General features: G+C 41.8%; 1 protein-coding gene across 8 annotated transcripts in view; it reads left to right on the plus strand.

Moving 5' to 3' along the window:
* GPD2 (glycerol-3-phosphate dehydrogenase 2) overlaps nucleotides 1-18079 on the plus strand; it is a 128589-nt gene that overhangs the window by 35833 nt on the left and 74677 nt on the right. For all 8 annotated transcript variants that reach the window (XM_053283230.1, XM_053283233.1, XM_053283231.1 and 5 more), the window contains 3 exons: nucleotides 1439-1610; nucleotides 13246-13370; nucleotides 15411-15508. In XM_053283230.1, coding sequence (XP_053139205.1) covers nucleotides 1439-1610; nucleotides 13246-13370; nucleotides 15411-15508 — 395 coding nt within the window. The remainder of the gene's footprint in view (nucleotides 1-1438; nucleotides 1611-13245; nucleotides 13371-15410; nucleotides 15509-18079) is intronic.

Below are 18079 nucleotides of genomic sequence, written 5' to 3' on the forward strand. Positions count from 1 at the left end.
TGTCACACTATAGATTGTATAATCCATCATCAGTATGAGATGATGCCTTTCAGAACCTTCTTATATCGCTGCTGCCTGATATAGGAGTTTCCCATATTCTGGGAAACACACCAGCAGGGATTGGAACCAACAGCTTCCTGCTCTCTAGGCAGGTTGCTTCCTCCACTGCGCCATTAGGTGGCTAAGATAGATTGTATAATGACATTATAATATTAGCAACTTTTTTTCTGATTGCTTTCCTAATGATCCATAGCATGGAATCTGCCTTTTTCACAGCTGTTGCACACTGTCAACATTTTCAGTGAGCTACCATCATAACCCCTGGATCTCTCTTCTGGTTAGTACAGACATCTTGAACTCCATTAGTTTACACTTGAAGTTTTGCACCAACATGCATCACTTTTCACTTATTTACATGGAACCATATTTGCCATTTTGTTGTCCATTCACCCAGTTTGGAGCAATTGATTCAATTCAGAGTCCTCCTGTTAATTCCCCCAGATTCTCAGCTTTCATTTAAAAAGGAAAAAAAAGCTAAGCTCTAGCCCTTGTAGAAGTGGAGTTATGGAGCAAAATGTGTGGTCGCTATTTTTAAAGTGTTCTGATTCTTTAGTGTACAATAACTTTATAATAAGAAGAAATGAAGGTGTGCAATGAATCCTCATAGGGATTCATTATGAGAAAAAGTTATTATACACCAAAGAATCCAAACACTTGAAAAATAGTGACCGCACATTTTGCTCCATAACTGCACTTCTACAAGGTCTAGCGCTAAGCTTTTTTTTTTTTTTTTTAATAAACTGAAATCTGGCGATCTATGTTAGGGTTAGGATAGGGTGACTTCAAATCCCCATTATTTCCTATGGCAGAAATATACAAAATCAGTAAAAACTTTTTAAAAATCATTAAAAATCAACCAAGTGTCCCATTGCCTTGAAATATGGGTGGTAGGTGGCACCCATGGAGACCTACCCACCGCCAGTATTCTCTCAAATTTTTTCCATCTGTGTGCGGAATGAGTTTTGTTCTGGGCGGCATTATCAAGACAGTGTGTGCGCATATGAATTCAGAGTGGGGCCTTCCTAATTCATCCGGAGTGGGATCTAAAATTTACTCAGTGGACATCAAAAGACTTGTGAGCGTGTGCACATGCGCACGTCTTAGAGGGAACACGGCCCACCACCCAAATTTGGTGCCTCTAGGACCTTTATAAGTGGTCTGAATCAATCTGAATAAAATCAAATCCAAATTGAATCTGGGGGACAGATTTAGACACAAAACAAATACGGGGTGATTCGATTTGGCCACAAATCGAATAAAAAAATTGATTTGTGCACTTCCCTACTGGTGATCTCCCAGCTCATATTCTCAGAACTATGCTATCCCAGTTTTATTCCCGAATACCCTCTGTGACATGTTGGCTTATTTCTCTTTGCAGGGTAATCTTTCATCTGTTGAAGCTTCAGAATGTAGGTCCATACACATGCAAAGCTCCCTTCCTTCCAGAGAAAACCAGATGCAGGCCTTGCAGAACACGTGTGAATTTGACGTCCTCATCATAGGTGGAGGTGCCACAGGAAGTGGCTGTGCCTTAGATGCTATCACAAGAGGTGAGTTGTGCAAATATGGAAGTCAACTGTGCTTTGATGTGGGCATTGCTTTCCTTCCTAAAATATGAACGAGAGTTTTGGATAAACTTAAGACCATCCAACAAACACTGTCTTCAAGGAAATGATTATGTTTAAAGTATGATCACCTACCCAACAGGCAAAGCCCAGCTGTTTCTTCTACATATAGAGCAGGGCTGTACAACCTTTGCCCTCCAGTTGTTGTTGGACTACAGCTCTCATCATCCCGGACTATTGGCTACTGTGGCTGGGGATGATGGAAGTTGTAGTCCAGCAACAACTGGAGGATCAGTGTTGTGCAGCCCTGATATACTTGCCTACTGTCAAAGGGTGAGGAGCTCAGAAATTGGTAAGACTGTTGCATGCTATAAGGCAAGTGTAGGTAAACTTGGCTCTCCTGATGTTGCTGAACTGCAACTCCCATTAGCCCCAGCCACAATAAATTGCGGCATTCTTTAAATGCATTCAATAAACAAAAGCTATAAAGCATTCTTTTTTTCTTTCTTTTCTTTCAAATTAGAGCTCGTTTCCAGTTGCAGAAGTACTTCTTAAATTTTAATCTGGTTGCTAGTACTAATAGCCTTTCCACCTAGAAAACGGCTCTGGTTTGCCTTCTGACCTGCCTTGAACTTGGTAGTGAGAGCATGAGAAACCAACTAATAGAACTGTTGCATGTTCTTGTACTACAGCAGGAAAGGCCCTTGTGCCTTCAAGCTCTGGCCTTCTGCTGCCTTTTTGATTTGCCATACTCTAGTGTTTCCGCTGTTCAGTAACCAAGCATCTCTAAGAACAGGTGTTGTTGAAGATCCACGAGTGCATAATGGTGATTTGTCTGCCAGCATCCTCTGTCAACTGTCCACATTCCAAACCTCCAGGTAGTCAGAAAGTTAAGGAATCCCAGTCACCTGGTAACAGTATGGATTGATTTCAAACTGGACTATTTTAAACCAGCTATTTAAGTCTCCATGGAAAAGGGCTAGTTTAAATAATTGCTAAATATATGGTACATGTATCTTGATGCACACTAATTGGTTAACTGAACCACTAGAACAAGTTAACTATTGAGATATTTTGTAAAATTTAATAATAATTTTAGCTACACAAACTAATTGACCATGGAGAATGTTTGCTAATTGCAGCTCATGTATCCTTTTAGCTCTCTTAGAGATAGTTTAGGGCCCACAACTTTCAGAAGCAAAACCTGCTAGTTACTGGATAGAAGAGTTTGTTTTCATAAGATGAAAAGGAAATGACTTTTTGTTTATGAAGAATAAATATTCAGAATGTGAGAACTGAACAAATTGCAGAGCTCATGTAGGAACGGAGGGACCTTTTCTGCTCATGGAAGGACCTCATTTGCTCACATAACTCTTCTTCTATGAGCAGAGCAAAAACCTAGGACACAACCCAATGTTTAAAACTTGTTTAAAAACTTCTGATTTTTTTAAAACTGCAGGTTTTAAATGTAATTTTTAAAATTATTTTTATCCAGCCCGGCTAATAGGTACTTTGAACCCCTACCTCACTCCCACACAGGTCCTTTATCTGGTGACTCTTCAGTTGGACCTCTTGTGATGGCACTGTGACTTGGTGAACCTCCTTCCCGTTGCCAGACGTGCAGTGACTTTCCCTGCTTGGTTCTCTGCACTTCTCTATCATTTGTATCCCACCTTGGTTGCTGGTCAGCTGTTCCTCGCCAAGCCACAGTCTGCACATGGTCCAAAACTGACTGAACTTCCTTCAGTTGAGCTGTCATCTTTCACTCCCATCATTCCTACGCAGTAGAAGTATGTGCATAAGGGCAATGGTGGGCAAGGAAATAATGTTCTGTTCACTGCAGTGAGAAAAATAATGGCTCTCCACAGTCATTTATTGATCAAGATAGCCTTGACAGAGATACAGGTATCCTGTGTAATAGCATGAATGAACAGGGATGACTGAGAGAGCCTATGAGGAAATGGAGGCGAGCCATCATTGGAAGGAAATAATTAACAAGCCAGGCAATCTCTCTGCACAACATAGAAGACCAGTTGTGTGTGTGTGTGTGTGTGTGTGTGTGTGTGTGTGTGTGTGTGTCACATGAAATATGTTTGGTGCTGGCAAAACATTTTTCAGAAAAGTTATTCTATATTGCACTAGCATTTCAAGATAGTCAGAGTGATCCATTAACTGTTTTGCCTCGCCTACTCTCTTAAAATTTAAGAATGCTTGACTTAAAAAAAAGAAAAAGGGAAAAAAAGCATAATTTGTTTCTATAGAAGGGGCAGAACAGGGATAGTTCACCCATAGGATGAATGAAGCGTGTGCCCAAGCAGCCAGATGCTTGGTGACTCACCTATGCTTTCTGCAGCTGCATTGTTTCTGGCCATGTTTTTCCAGGTCTCATGAAGGGGCATGCTCTGATGAGGTTGCTAGATAAATATGAAGGTGATCAGTCTTGCAACTGCTCATTGTCTATCTGCCACCACAGCTTGTACAAGCCAGGTTTCATTGCTGGTACTGCAGGCAAATAATGGATTTAGAAGTATTTAGAACAGGGCTGCACAACTTTAGCCCTCCAGTTGCTGTTGGACTACAACTCGCATCACTCCTGATTTGGTTGCTGTGGTTGGGGATGATGGGAGTTGTAGTCAGCTGAAAGGCCGAGTTGTGCAGCCCTTATTTAGAATTAGAATGTTAGTTTCTGTCTCTGTCAATAGAACTAAACAAAAAAGAAGTTGAAGCTAATCTATATTTATCTTTTTCTTACTATATATGTTGATCGTTTCAGTAGCTTTCTGAAGTGTGAAATAATCAGAGGCATTTGGTTAATGAATTGTGTATTGTTGCTCTTCATTCATGGGGATTTGCTCTCATATTAAGTTTGATGCTTCACTTAACAAATTCTGCTTTCTCTGTGTTTGATACGTTTTTGCCAAATTATTCCTGATTGTATCCATTAATCTTCAGTCACATTTGACAAAAATAAATTGCTCTGATCTTCAAAAGTTACCAGGAATAATTAGATTTTTGAGGACGCGAAAGTTTAGGGAGACCAAGACAGGCTAATGTGACTATTTATACTAGCCCTTTATTATAAAGCACTGCAAAATCCTTAAGGCAATGCAGGCTAAAGAAGAGTGGAGGCTGTTGATCATCTGCATTTCCTCCTTGGATATGCACAGTCATGTCGCTCTCCTCAACAGCCTCTGTAAGACACTTGTACCTGTTTTTTATTCTTCCTTCCTATTTTTCTGTTTTCACTTGATGTTGCCTGATGAAGAGAAGTGACCATTAGTAGCTGCAACAGTAGAAAGGCGTAGTTCAAAGATTGCTCTACAACTTTAAACATACATTAACGTTAATGGAGATGGCAGTGGTAAACCCCTCCTGTATTCTACCAAAGAAAATCACATGGCTCTGTGGTTGCCAGGAGTCAACACCCACTCGACAGCACAAATTTACTTTACTTTACATTTTATGAAACTAACAAGAAATGGTTTGTGTTCATGTGCCTGTGGCCGATCATCTCTTGATAATTCAGTTATTTCACACTGGAATTATTAATGGTTTCGCTATTTTTTAAAAAAGTATTTCAGAGTACAGTACACTTCTATTCAGTTAACAATTTGGTGTCCCCTGCTAACTGAGCAAAGAGGTACCTTTTAAAAGTGGTGATTCTCTTTACTGAGTGGGGGAGAGCAACGGACCCTATCCGTCCCCTGCACAGCATCATTGCAGTAGTTGTTGGTGATGTCTATCTTATTCTTGTGCTTTTTTTAGATTGTGAGCCCTTTGGAGACAGTGGGCCATATATATATATACATACACACACACACACACACACACACACACACACACATATAAACTGCTTTGGGAACTTCTGTTGAAAAGCGGTATATGAATATTCATCATATGTGTGAATGGTTACAGTAGTTATGTGCACATTTCTTCCCCAGCCTTTATTCAAGTCAAGCTTGTTTAATGTGTAAAACTAGCTAACCGTTCACTGGCCTTGGCAGCAAAAAAAACCCTCTTGTCCACATTGCTTGGTTAGATCTTTGGTCCAGCTCATCTAGCAGCATTCTTTTCCCAGCTAGATTTCTCTGGAAAGCTTGCAAAGAAGGTCATGATGGCAATAGTCACCCGTTGTTTGTCCCTAGGATCTGGTAAAGAAATTCAAGGGATGTTGTCACCAAATGTGGACATTTTACATTTTACATTTAACTAATCCACACTATACTGTTTATCCATGTTACACATTGAAAATGAAACGTATCAACTTGGGAGTTTTAGTATAGTGCCTGATTTTTTTAGCCTACTTTCTAGTAGGCTTATGAGATCACCCGGCATTCTGTGTGTGTGTGTCCCTCCATGTGTCCCCCCTATCAAATTTGCAACGCCTGGATCAATATGAACCAAATCGGGTACAGTTGTAGGGACACCTCAGTGGCATAGTTTGTGATATCATCCATCTTGACCCAAGATGCTGGACATGTAAACTTTAGAGGTGCAAGTGAGCTAACTTGTGAACCACCTAACTGATTTGAACCAAATTTGCTGCAGCCGTAGAGACACATAATGATGCCCAAATGGCGTGGAGTGTGATGATGTCATCCACTCCAATTCAATATGATGGCTGCATGAACATCTGAGGTGCAAGTGGGCTAATTTTAGGACTGCTTAACCTATTTGAACCAAATTACATACAGTTGTATTGAGTGCCACACAGGGACACCTCAGTGGTGTAGTTTGTGATGATGTCATCCACCCTGATTCAAGATGGTGGAAGCATAAACCTTTGAGGTGCAAGTGAGCTAACTTGTGAACTGCTTAATGGAGTTGAACCAAATTTGCTACAGCTGTAGGGACACATAGGGACGCCTCAATGGTAAAGATTGTGATGATGTCTACCCCAATTCAAGATGGTGGACATGTAAATTTTTGAGGTGCATGTGCAGTAACTTGTGGACAGTCTAACAGATTTGAACCAAATTTGGAACAGCTGTAGTGAGTGACACACAGGGACACATCAATGGTGAAGTTTGTAATGATGACATCCACCCTGATCCAAGATGGCAGACACATGAACATTTGAGGCGCATGAGATCTAACTTGTGGGCCTCGATTTGCACCAGATTCAGTCCAGATGTAGAGACAGTGAATGGAAAGTAGGCTGATTAGTTTTTACTAGAACAACTTGTTTTCTCTTGTCATTGAGATCCTCTTATCGCCAAACTAAACATGCCATGGAAGATCTGAGATTTTATGACATCTTTTTCTTTGCTTAAAAATAGCTTGCTTGTTATACATGCTTGACTTCCATTAGTGCTTTGTTGCAAGGGGGTAGGGATGAACTCTTCCCCTGGCACTGTTTCTCCAGTTTCAATCCACCCTCCCAAAATGATGTAGTGGAGGGGGAAAGATGGGTACAAAAATAACTGTCTTCCTCCTTGCCCCCAGCTAATAGCAGCTTTGGGGATGGGATTTAACTAAGGGAAATGATGTGTGGTGGGGGCGGGAAGAATCACCATCCAAATCTTTCCTCCTCCCCTTGGGACTGCTTTTAACCAAGAAAAAGACATTGTAACATTTGATCATGGATTTCCCACATCATGTCTAGTTTGGCTGTATAAATTTGGCCATTCTTCTTAGTTTATCTTGTGCAGATAAGAGTGCCTCAGAAATGTCTGTGGCAAAGTAAACTATCTTATTGGAGGATTATTTGTACACTAGTTTATTTGCATCAACCAAGTACAATTTCAATTGTATTATCATTACTATTATTTATTATACCTTTTTCATCAAAGTTCTCAAAACAGTTGAAGATATCAGTTGAAATTAGGGGGTGAGGAAATAGCTATAATGCTTTAATTTTTCCTCCTAAATGTAATGTAATTAATGCTTTTACAAAATGAGTACTGGAGTTCTTGCCCATGCGTTTTTCACAGAATAGTGAATAATATCTTCAAGTAGCTGTTTGAAATTATTATTATTATTATTATTATTATTACATTTATATCCCACTCTTCCTCCAAGGAGCCCAGAGCAGTGTACTACATACTTAAGTTTCTCTTTCACAACAACCCTGTGAAGTAGGTTACGCTGAGAGAGAAGTGAGTGGCCCAGAGTCACCCAGCTAGTCTCATGGCTGAATGGGGATTTGAACGCGGGTCTCCCCGGTCCTAGTCCAGCACTCTAACCACTACACCATGCTGGCTCAATCTCAAGCTAACAATCCCATTTCTGCTGGATGAACCACCTGTGATAGTGAAAACGGCCCCCTGTCTCTTCGGCTTATAAGATCTTGACTCTTTGTTGGGATAAAGGCCCAGAAAAATAGGATTGATTTGATTTAAATAGCTTCATCGGAGGACTCAATTTTAATGTTTTAAATCACTAGTCAGGAAGATTCTACTTAATCATCATTTTCTAATAAAAGTGCATTTTTGTTGTCTAATACAGTGTTTCTCAAACACCGGTCTGTGGACCAGTGCCGGTCCATGAGGCATCACTAATAATGCCCCCCCTCCAAAAAAAACTTTGGGCTGGTGGGGGCCGCCACCGGGAGCTCTCTGTAGCTCATTTCCAGGCAGCCCTCGCTGCTGGATAATGTTCATTTTGAGGAAGCAAAATGAACGTAATCCAGCAGCAAGGGCTGCCTGCCTAGAAATGACCTCTGTGGACCCTGGGCCCTGCCCCCTTTGAGCATGACATCACTGGGGGTATTATTTATTTATTTATTTATTTATTTTATTACATTTATAAGCTGCCCCATCCAGAGGCTCTGGGTGGTGTACAGTAACACTGTACAATCACTGGGGGTAGGGGTGGTGGTGAGGGTGGGTGATTCCTTTACTAACTGCTGGTCCGGGAAACTGTGCACGAAGAACATACTGGTCCATGACTCCAAAATAGTTGAGAAACACTGGTCTAATATAACCTTAATTCATATTCTGGGTTAGATGTAAGTTTCATTTTTAGAAGATAGGTGCACACATCTCATATGTTGTTTCATATCACTGTTTCATTCGGGCAACCAGGCCTTACATTTCCTTATTGCACTGTTTGCATTTCACAGTCATGCTCATCTTTTCCAAAGGTACTGGAACTTCATTAAAATATTCCCAAATGGGGTTTATTTTATCACCTGCTGCCATAATAGGTGTTTTCCTTCTACAAGGGCGGATACATGCCTCCCAAAAAGTTTTCTCAGGACTGCAATAATATGTTCTGTTTACTTTTGGTTTCACTTTCTATGTCCCTCCACTACCCCTTGCATTTATATCCAGACTCCTCCTCCTTGCTCAGATCTACTTCATCCCCACAAATGCTGCCATTCATTGGCCTTCTTTAGCCTGATTCAGAGGTTATGCTCTACAAGTTTAGATTTCTGTACACTTGTATACATGTTTATGTAAATGACTGCACATGTGATCATTTTAAAAGTGAGCCTGGATACCAGCCCTTCACATACATGGTACAGATAGGAAGTGTACTTCTGTACCTGTGTTCAGCATAACATGCAATGGAGGCTGCTGCCTCTTGGGGCTGGGGGGCGGAGGGGAAGGAAGAGAGCCAGGGGTAACTATAGGTGGGGCTAGTAGTGAGCAGGTCCAACCCTAGGTTAGAAAGAAACAGCCCATGGTTTTCTCTATCTGTAAAGATGTTTACTTGTCTCAACAAATCTCCATCATTTACACCAGCACTTGGCGCCTGGCTATTTAGAGCTAAATTCTCCCCTTAGTTGGCTGTGAGTAAAGGAATCCTGCCCTTAGACTGGTTAATTGCAAGTGGTAGTGTGGAAAATAGCAATGTTCTCTTTCTAAAGCCCCCATGCCGCCTCTTCTCTTCATCCTGTCTTCTATCAGGATTGCCTCCATTTCTCCTCCTCCTTTGCAATCTCAGCCTTCTCATCCTCACCCCATGCAAGACTAAGCAAAGACTATCAACTGAAGGGGTCTTGAGCACTTGTTTGCAGGTAGTACCTTCATACACACAATTCACAGTTCTTGAAAATGCCACAATGTATTTGGCCACACGTACAGCCCACTAGTTTCCTTTCTTCTCACAAATATGCACATACAGTACATTTTTTTACTTTTTTTTTAAAGGAAGCCTTATTTATCCCTTTCTCACAATATAACCATTTTTGGGATATGTTATTGGGCTACAATCCTATGCATATAGCATTTACTTGGGAGTAAGTCATAAGAACACCCTGCTGGATCAGGCCCAAGGCCCATCTAGTCCAGCATCCTGTTTCACACAGTGAAAGATGCCGCTGGAAGCCACAGGCAGGAGTTGAGGGCATGTCCTCTCTCCTATTACTCCCCTGCAACTGATATTCAGAGGCATCCTACCTTTGAGGCTGGAGGTATGGCCTATAACCCTCCAACTAGTAGCTGATGATAGACCTCTCCTCCATGAAGTTATCCACACCCCTCTTTAAAGCCATCCAGGTTGTTGGCTGTCACCACATCTTGTGGCAGAGAATTCCACAAGTGCGTTATGCGTTGTGCGAAAAAGTACTTCTGTTTATTGGTCCTAGATTTCCTGGCAATCAATTTCATGAGATAATCCCTGGTTTTAATGTTATGTGACAGGGAGAAGAATTTCTCTCTCTTCACTTTCTCTACACCATGCATGATTTTATAGACTTCTATCATGTCTCCCTGCAGTTGTCTTTTTTCTAAACTAAAAAGCCCCAGGTGTTGTAGCCTTGCATCATAAGAAAGGTGCTCTAGGTCCCTGATCATTTTGGTTGCCCTCTTCTGCACTTTTTCCAGTTCTACAATGTCCTTTTTAAGATGTGACCAGAATTGTACACAGTACTCCAGGTGTGGCCGCACCATAGTTTTGTATAAGGGCATTATAATATTAGCAGTTTAATCCCCTTCCTAATGATCCTTAGCATGGAATTTGCCTTTTTCACAGCTGCTGCACATTGAGTCGACACGTTCAATAAGCTGTCCACCACGATCCCAAGATCTCTCTACTGGTCAGTCACCGACAGCTCAGATCCCATCAGCAAATATTTGAAATTGGGGGTTTTCGTCCCAATGTGCATCACTTAACACTTGCCAACACTGAAGCGCATTTGCCATTTTGTCACCCACTCACCCAGTTTGGAGAGATCCTTTTTGAGCTCCTCACAAGCCGTTTTGAATTTCACTACCCAAAAGTGTTTGGTATCATCTGCAAATTTGGCCACCTCGCTGCTTACCCCTACTTCTAGATCATTTATGAATAAATTAAAAAGCACCGGTCCCAGTACAGATCCCTGGGGGACCCCACTTCTTACTTCCCTCCATTGTGAAAACTCACTCTTCATTAAGGCTTTACTTGGAATAAATTGTATAGAATGCAGTTCTATATAGCACTTACTTGAGAAAATCCTTTATCAAATTTGAAAATTAAACCATATAAATGACAAACCCGCCCAAAAAATTATCCTGAGGACTTCTACTTTCAATACTATTACCTCTCTCTCTTGGTATATCACAAAATAACCAACCAACAGCAAACAAAAACTGGCACAAGGAGAATAGAGTGGGGGAGCTACTTGACTATTTTGGATTGACCTGGTTTTCCAAGCTGTGCCTGTTGGTTGCCTGTGAAGAGAAGGCAATAATCTCAGAATTCTTAAAAAATAGAAACCTATTTCTGCATTAATGACAAACATATATCAAACAGGAGAAATCTCAAATTGTCCAGTTAGTAATTTCAGTTAAAATGTCTAGTTTTATTTGGAAGTTATAACAACACACACCCCCTCACCCTCAGGAGAGGTGAGAGACTAAGATAGAGTTAAGGGAGCTGTTAAGAGGCTTTGCTTGAAGTCCCAGAACAAGAAGGAAGGAAGGGCACTGCTTGCTGGTTTGCCTGTAGTAAAAGAACTACCCAGAAGCAGTGCCAGTCCACTATATCTCTCAATTTCCCCCTCATTCTCTTGATCCTTGAGTGTTGCCAAGATTTGTGAGTGGCATTTAGAAAAAGAAAAGATCTCCAAGTAAATGCTGGAGAAAGCCAATGGCTCCTGAGGGCTTGATTGGGGTGTTGAGTGAGGAGAAAAGGGTTGGGTTTTTCTCTGGAGAAGGGAAGGGAGGAGGAAGGTAGCCAGGGCTCCTACCCTGTTCTGAACTCCATTTGCTTGCAGACTGAATGCTCCCATTTTGCACATAGCTCTCCAGAGAATCTGTTCAGCCTGCCCAGAAGGACCCTGGAAATCAGATGACTGGCCTGGCCTTGTTTGCTGTCAGTTTGTCAGAATAGATGCCTGTCAGCTATTCTAATTTCTGATTGGAAGGGGTCAGGGCTGGCCCCTGCCCACCCTTAGGGAAAGAAAAGAAGGGCAGATCCTGATTGGTGTCTGCATCTGCAATAAACTGTGGCTGGGGATGATATGCGTTGTAGTCCAATAATAGCTGAAATTGGCCACCCCTGGTATGTAGCTGTGTTTTATAAAATGTGTTACAAATCACTGGACCACAAGGATTCTAGTTATGGAAGGAAAAAAGTCGGTGACCCAAAACTACTCTCAGTTCACTGTTAAGCTAATAGGCTTAAGGTAGTGCTCTTCTGCTCTTGTGACTGGAACCTACTCCCCATCTATGCATGAACATGAACTGGGGCAGCGGGGAAAGAATTCTGTCTCTCTCTCATTTACTTTTGTTCTATATACAAAAAAGCTAGTTAAAATGTATTGTGGGAGAGCAATCTGCATTCTAGTCCTGTCAACTGATGGAAGGATTTGTCTCTTTGATTGACCAGAACTTCTAAAATTTTCCTACTACTAAGCCCTTAAAATAGATGGGTGGCATCCATACTAGTGCTTCCTCGGCGAAAGCTCCTTCCGTTAAAAAGAAATGCGCTTCTGCTGATAGAGCACTTAGTCTGGATGCCACCCAGTATCCCTTTGATACATAGAAGAAAAAGTAAAATAGCATTCACGTATTAAATTATTATTTTATTACATCATTAAACGGAAAGGCTATCTTTTAATATTTTCTTTTTGATTCCTTATTGCTATAATAGCCTCAAAAAGCACATACTAGTGTGTTCCTAATTTGTTGACTGCTGATTAAAGTCTGCCCCCACCGATTAATCAGCAAAAGCTGTAGTTGACTGCTGATTAAACCAATTAAAGCTGACTGCCTTAGCATTTAGTGACTTTAAGTATGTGAACTCTATGTGACAAACTGGGTCTCTGGTTGAACTATCTCTCTCCTTTCCTGTGCCTGTCCAACCTTAATCTCATTTTGTATTGTGCATGTAAAGTGTTTCATTATTCTTGTTTGTTCAGGGACTGATAGAAACAGCTTTGGTTTGCTTATACAAACCTAACTGCTTTTCATACATTTCCCCCCCAGCCATATAGTATATATTCTTATATGTTCTGACTGTGATCATTTTCATCTCTTGCATCCCCTTCCCCCTTAAAATATATATTTTAAAAATCCCCAGAAGAAGCTGTTACTCGGCATTGCCAACAAAATGGTGTAGTGCACTTTGAATACAAATTCACCCATGTTCAGAGCAATTTTTCTTGTGATTGTCTCTACCCTGGAGAAGTGTCTAATGAATTACATACAAATTGTGTAACTTAAGAAGTTAATTTGGTTTTCTGGTTACGCAGGCCTAAAAACAGCCCTTGTAGAGAAAGATGATTTCTCATCAGGGACCAGCAGCAGAAGCACTAAATTGATCCACGGTGGAGTGAGATATCTTCAGAAGGCCGTCATGAAGTTGGATTTTGAACAGGTAATTGTCTTATGATGTAAAGCAAAAATGCACAACTGAACTCCTCCTCCCATTCTAATTAAATATTTTGTTCTCACATTTATGGTTTTTAATATAGTCGTGGTTTTTGAATGCAATTTTCTGTTGCTTGCAACACATATTCTGCACATAGAATGACTTGTTTGGTGAATTCAGAAAGAAGTGATATTTTAGATTTACCATAGTTTATTAATAATGGAATTTCTTTAAACACTTTGAAACAAAAACACATTTTAAAACTCTGTGTGTGAGGTATTTATAGTGTTTGTGTGCCCTCTTATTGGAGGCTGAAGACAACTAAAGGAGTTTTAGGAGCATATGGCGCCATTCAGACTTCATATTCCTGGCCCAACAAGCCTGGATTAAGAATGTGCCATGTGTCGAGGCACTCCTTCCTGTTCTCTCTTCCTCTCTCCCTTGCACATTTGTCTTAATACAAGACTTCCGGTTAGTCAAACCACAGTTTGCTGTGTATTCCACACTGGGAAACATTCAATTCCCCTCACCAAACCTGGATTTCACAGTGCATTGTGAACTGGTAGCTTGTGGCCCTGGGTCTGATGGTCATCTTCAAACCCTCCTCCTCAACAGGCTATGCTTTCACATGCAGGAAGCTTTTGATATTGTTAATTATGTGTCACTCACGGCATTTACTTCGAGCTGATATAACCCTTGAAGGCTGTACAATATAATTCCCACTAAATGTGTAAATTAGCTTTTGGATGTATTAACCAATATAAATAATCAATAGAAACTAGGTTTCATCTTAAGTGGCACAGTGGGGAAATGCGTGACTAACAAGCAGAAGGTTGCCGGTTCGAATTCCTGCTGGTACTATATTGGGCAGCAGTGATATAGGAAGATACTGAAAGGCATCATCTAATATTGTGCGGGAGGAGGCAATGGTAAACCCCTCCTGTATTCTACCAAAGAAAACCACAGGGTTCTGTGGGTGCCAGGATTTGAAATTGACTTGATGGCACACTTTACCTTTTACCAATAGCCCCAAGGGGTTGAAAGGAAGGAGCAGGAATGCCTCTTGAACATCCTTGTGGGTGGTTACTTAGATTTATTTTTATTACATCTTGATTACTACAACTAGTAGGATTTAGGTCACAATTATTAGGGTATAAATGTATTAACTTGATTGGTAAGGGGAAATGAAATATTTTTATGCAACACATCTGATTCCTCCCAGCATATGTACGCTGTGGGACTCCAGTCTGCATAGATCCTGCACCTGTGTGTGTATCTGACTCTGCTGTCCCTACCAAATTAAAATTAACATGTAAATGTTTTTGCCTGGTTTCATTTGAAAAGAGTAAGTGAGTTCACACATGTGTTTATCTGCCAAGCTGCCGCTTCAGAGGATCTTTCCAAAAGTCCAATCGTGCACAGCCTTTTGGTTGACACTCTCATGCCATCTGAGTGCAGTCTGCTCCCTACCTGTGAAATTGTTGCTGCTCAGTAATGCCAGATTTATTTATAGAATAGCCATCTGTGAGGGGGATAGGTTGCTGTCTCTCCCAGGGTGGTGTCTGGAGATTATAGTGCTGTCTGAGAAGTCAGTCAGTTTCTATCTCTGACCTATATGATAGGATGAGGAGTAGTTTGGTTGTGCGCATACCATCTATTCTCAAACATGTATTATGTTTCCCTGTCAGAGTAGAAAGTAGCAATGTTTAATGTGGGCGAACCACATCATTGATTCATATGAGTTGTGTACTACCGAGTACAGGAAATCAAATTTGTCGTCTTTCAAGTGCTGGTCAAAAAGAAAATCTACGTTTTAAAATCTACATTCTCTTGTAGGGATCTCAGTGAGAACAGTTGATAGCTTGGCTTTCAGAAAACACTAGCACAGTGAAACTGGCTCTGGTTTTTCAGTTTGACAGAGAATGAGTTTTATAAGAAGACTGAAGAGCAGGGGTGGGCTGCTCTGGGTGCAAACAGTGTAGCATTGGCTTCTTTGAACCGTTAGTGAGAATGTGTTCTGTAAACCCTGTATAATTATTATTTTAGTACAGAATGGTGACAGAAGCTCTCCGTGAACGTTCCAACTTGCTTGAAGTTGCCCCTCATTTATCTGCTGCTCTGCCTATAATGCTTCCTGTTTACAGGTAAGTTGACCAACATGTGTCTTGTATTAGCTTCTTGTAGGATTATTCTTTATAACTTCTTAATCTGTGTTTCTGGGAGTATGTTTAATAGACCTTTTGCCTTCATATGTGTTCAAGCCTATGACAGGGTCTTCTCTTTATTCTGGAAGTGAGAACTGTGCTATTACATTGTTGAGGCCAAGAGCCAATTGGCCTTGCCTAAGGGTATCTGGGGAGTTTGTGACTGAGATGAAACTTGAATAGGGGACATCTGGCTTGTATTGCACTTAAGATTACGGGGAGAATAAGAAAAGGGAGGTTTATTATTCTTGTAGCGTTCCCTCTAATTTTTTTCATCAGTAAGTGGAATAAATTTGTTCTGGGCAGCAGTAACAAGGCAGTGTGTGCACATGTGTGTTTTTATGTGCCACTATAGAAACAACACACACACCATAAATATGGAAGGAAAGAAGTGAACTTTCCAATTCTATTTATCTGTATTCTGTTTCAAAAGCCACAAGCTTAACTCATGCAGAGCACCTGCGCGCTAGTACTTGATTGTTCCCCTCACCCCCTGCGACAGCCCCCCTCACCTAAGAGATCTCTCCGCCCTCACCTGAGCCGCACTCCTGCTCCTCCTCCTCCATCTGATTGCTTCCATCCTCCTCACCCCTCTTGGTCACACCACCGTCCCTTTACTCCATCTCCCTCACCCCTCTCGGTCGCAGTTGCAGCGTTGTGATACCTATTGGCCAAGCTGCAGCCCCCTATGCGCAGAAACTTCTCCAACCTCACCCAAGCCCCGCTCCTGCTCTTCCCCAAAGGAGCAGCAGCAGTTGACTGGGCTCTTCCTCGTTGCTGCCATGGCCGCTTGTTCCTCTCAGGCCGCTGACAGGCCCAGGCCCAGGCCCATCCCTTGCCTGCCTGCATGACTTCTTCCGCCAATGGCCTCGGTAGCCACAAACAGCAGCAGTGGTTGATTGGGTCCTTCCTTGCTGCCAGTAGGCACTGCCATGGCTGCTTGTTCCCCTCAGGCTGCTGACAGGCTCAGGCCCATCCCTCACCCTTCCTTCTTTCTCTCTTCCCCTCCCTTCTTTTTCTCTCTTTTCTTTCTCCTCCACTCGCTCTTCCCCACTGTCTTTCCCCCACTCCCGTCTTTCTCTCCCTCTCCCTTCCTTCCTGAGTTAACAGAGCTTGTTCATCTTGTTTCCTCATCTAACTCACACAACGGCAGCCTCCTTTCCCTGAAGGGGCTCTTTTCTCCCTCACAACCCCTCTCATCACAGACCCCTGCCCACTCTTCATATATATTCCTCTCCTGTACAATCAAGAACATCTTCTGACCAGTAACAGTTGCATTCCAACTGTCCTTAAGCATCACAGGCTCCTCCTCCCTATCTGCATATGGAATCCCCACTGCCCAATCTCACAGTACTTCTGCTCGCAAACTTTTGCAAGAGCTGCTACAGCCATGGGTACGCCATATCCCCCCAACACACACACACACACACACACACACACACACACACACACACACACACAGAGCGAGTGAGAGAGAGAGATTACAAGTGGCCTATAAAAAAATAACAGTAAACTAAAAATTGCCTAAGTTTTATTTACTTAAATTTGAGTCCATTCTTGCTTTCTTGCTCTTATCCTGTAAAATGCCTGAATGTTAGTTGCCCCATAATTTGATACAGGGGCGTAACAAGGCTGGAGTGGGCCCAGGGACAAAATTTTAAAATGGGCCCCTCGCTGATACACACACACACACACACACACACACACACACACACACACACACTTACTTCACAATATGCAGTCATGTGACTTGCCTCTGGGGGGCCCCTCGAGGCGTGGGGGCCCCCAGGCAGCTTCCTCCCCTTGCCTAATAGTAGTTACGCCCCTGATTTGATAGTCACACAGTAGTCTTCCCATTTCCTTCCAAATATCCTGGAAGTAACACGTGCCTTAAATTAACAACACTAGCTGTTTATCAAAATCAGAGTGTTAAATAAGGCCCTCGGTATTTAAAGGTCCTATGGCTTGCCCACAGTTGCATCACAATTTTGATAATTAAACCCTTTCATGCTCTTTAAAGGTATCCAGCACTCTCCTCCCTACAAGTTTGCTTCACTGCTAAAAATGAATCTCCTTTTTCTCCTGCAATCAATACCCAGTTGGGAACCAGTGTGGTATAGTGATTAGAGTGTTGACTATGATTGGGGGACTTGCATTCCCCATTCAGTCATGAAACTCATTGTGGGACTTTAGGTGAGATTGACTCTCTCTCTCTCTCTCTCTCTCTCTCTCTCTCTCTCTCTCTCTCTCTCTCTCTCTCTCTCTCTCTCCCCCACCCCCTCTCTCAACCTGCCTCACTGGATTGTTGTGAGGATAAAAGTGGAGAGGGAGAACACCACTACCCTGAACTCTTTGGAGGAAGAGCAAGATATGTGTCATGATGTAAACCTCCCTGAGCCATTTTTGGAAGGGCGGTATATAAATCAAATACATAAATAATAAAATATATGTGTATGTCTATAACATATACATATTTTTGTTGACTTTCAGCCACACACACTTCAATTCTAA

The sequence above is a fragment of the Hemicordylus capensis genome, chromosome 1 (assembly GCF_027244095.1).
Source record: "Hemicordylus capensis ecotype Gifberg chromosome 1, rHemCap1.1.pri, whole genome shotgun sequence".
Classification (NCBI taxonomy): domain Eukaryota; kingdom Metazoa; phylum Chordata; class Lepidosauria; order Squamata; family Cordylidae; genus Hemicordylus; species Hemicordylus capensis.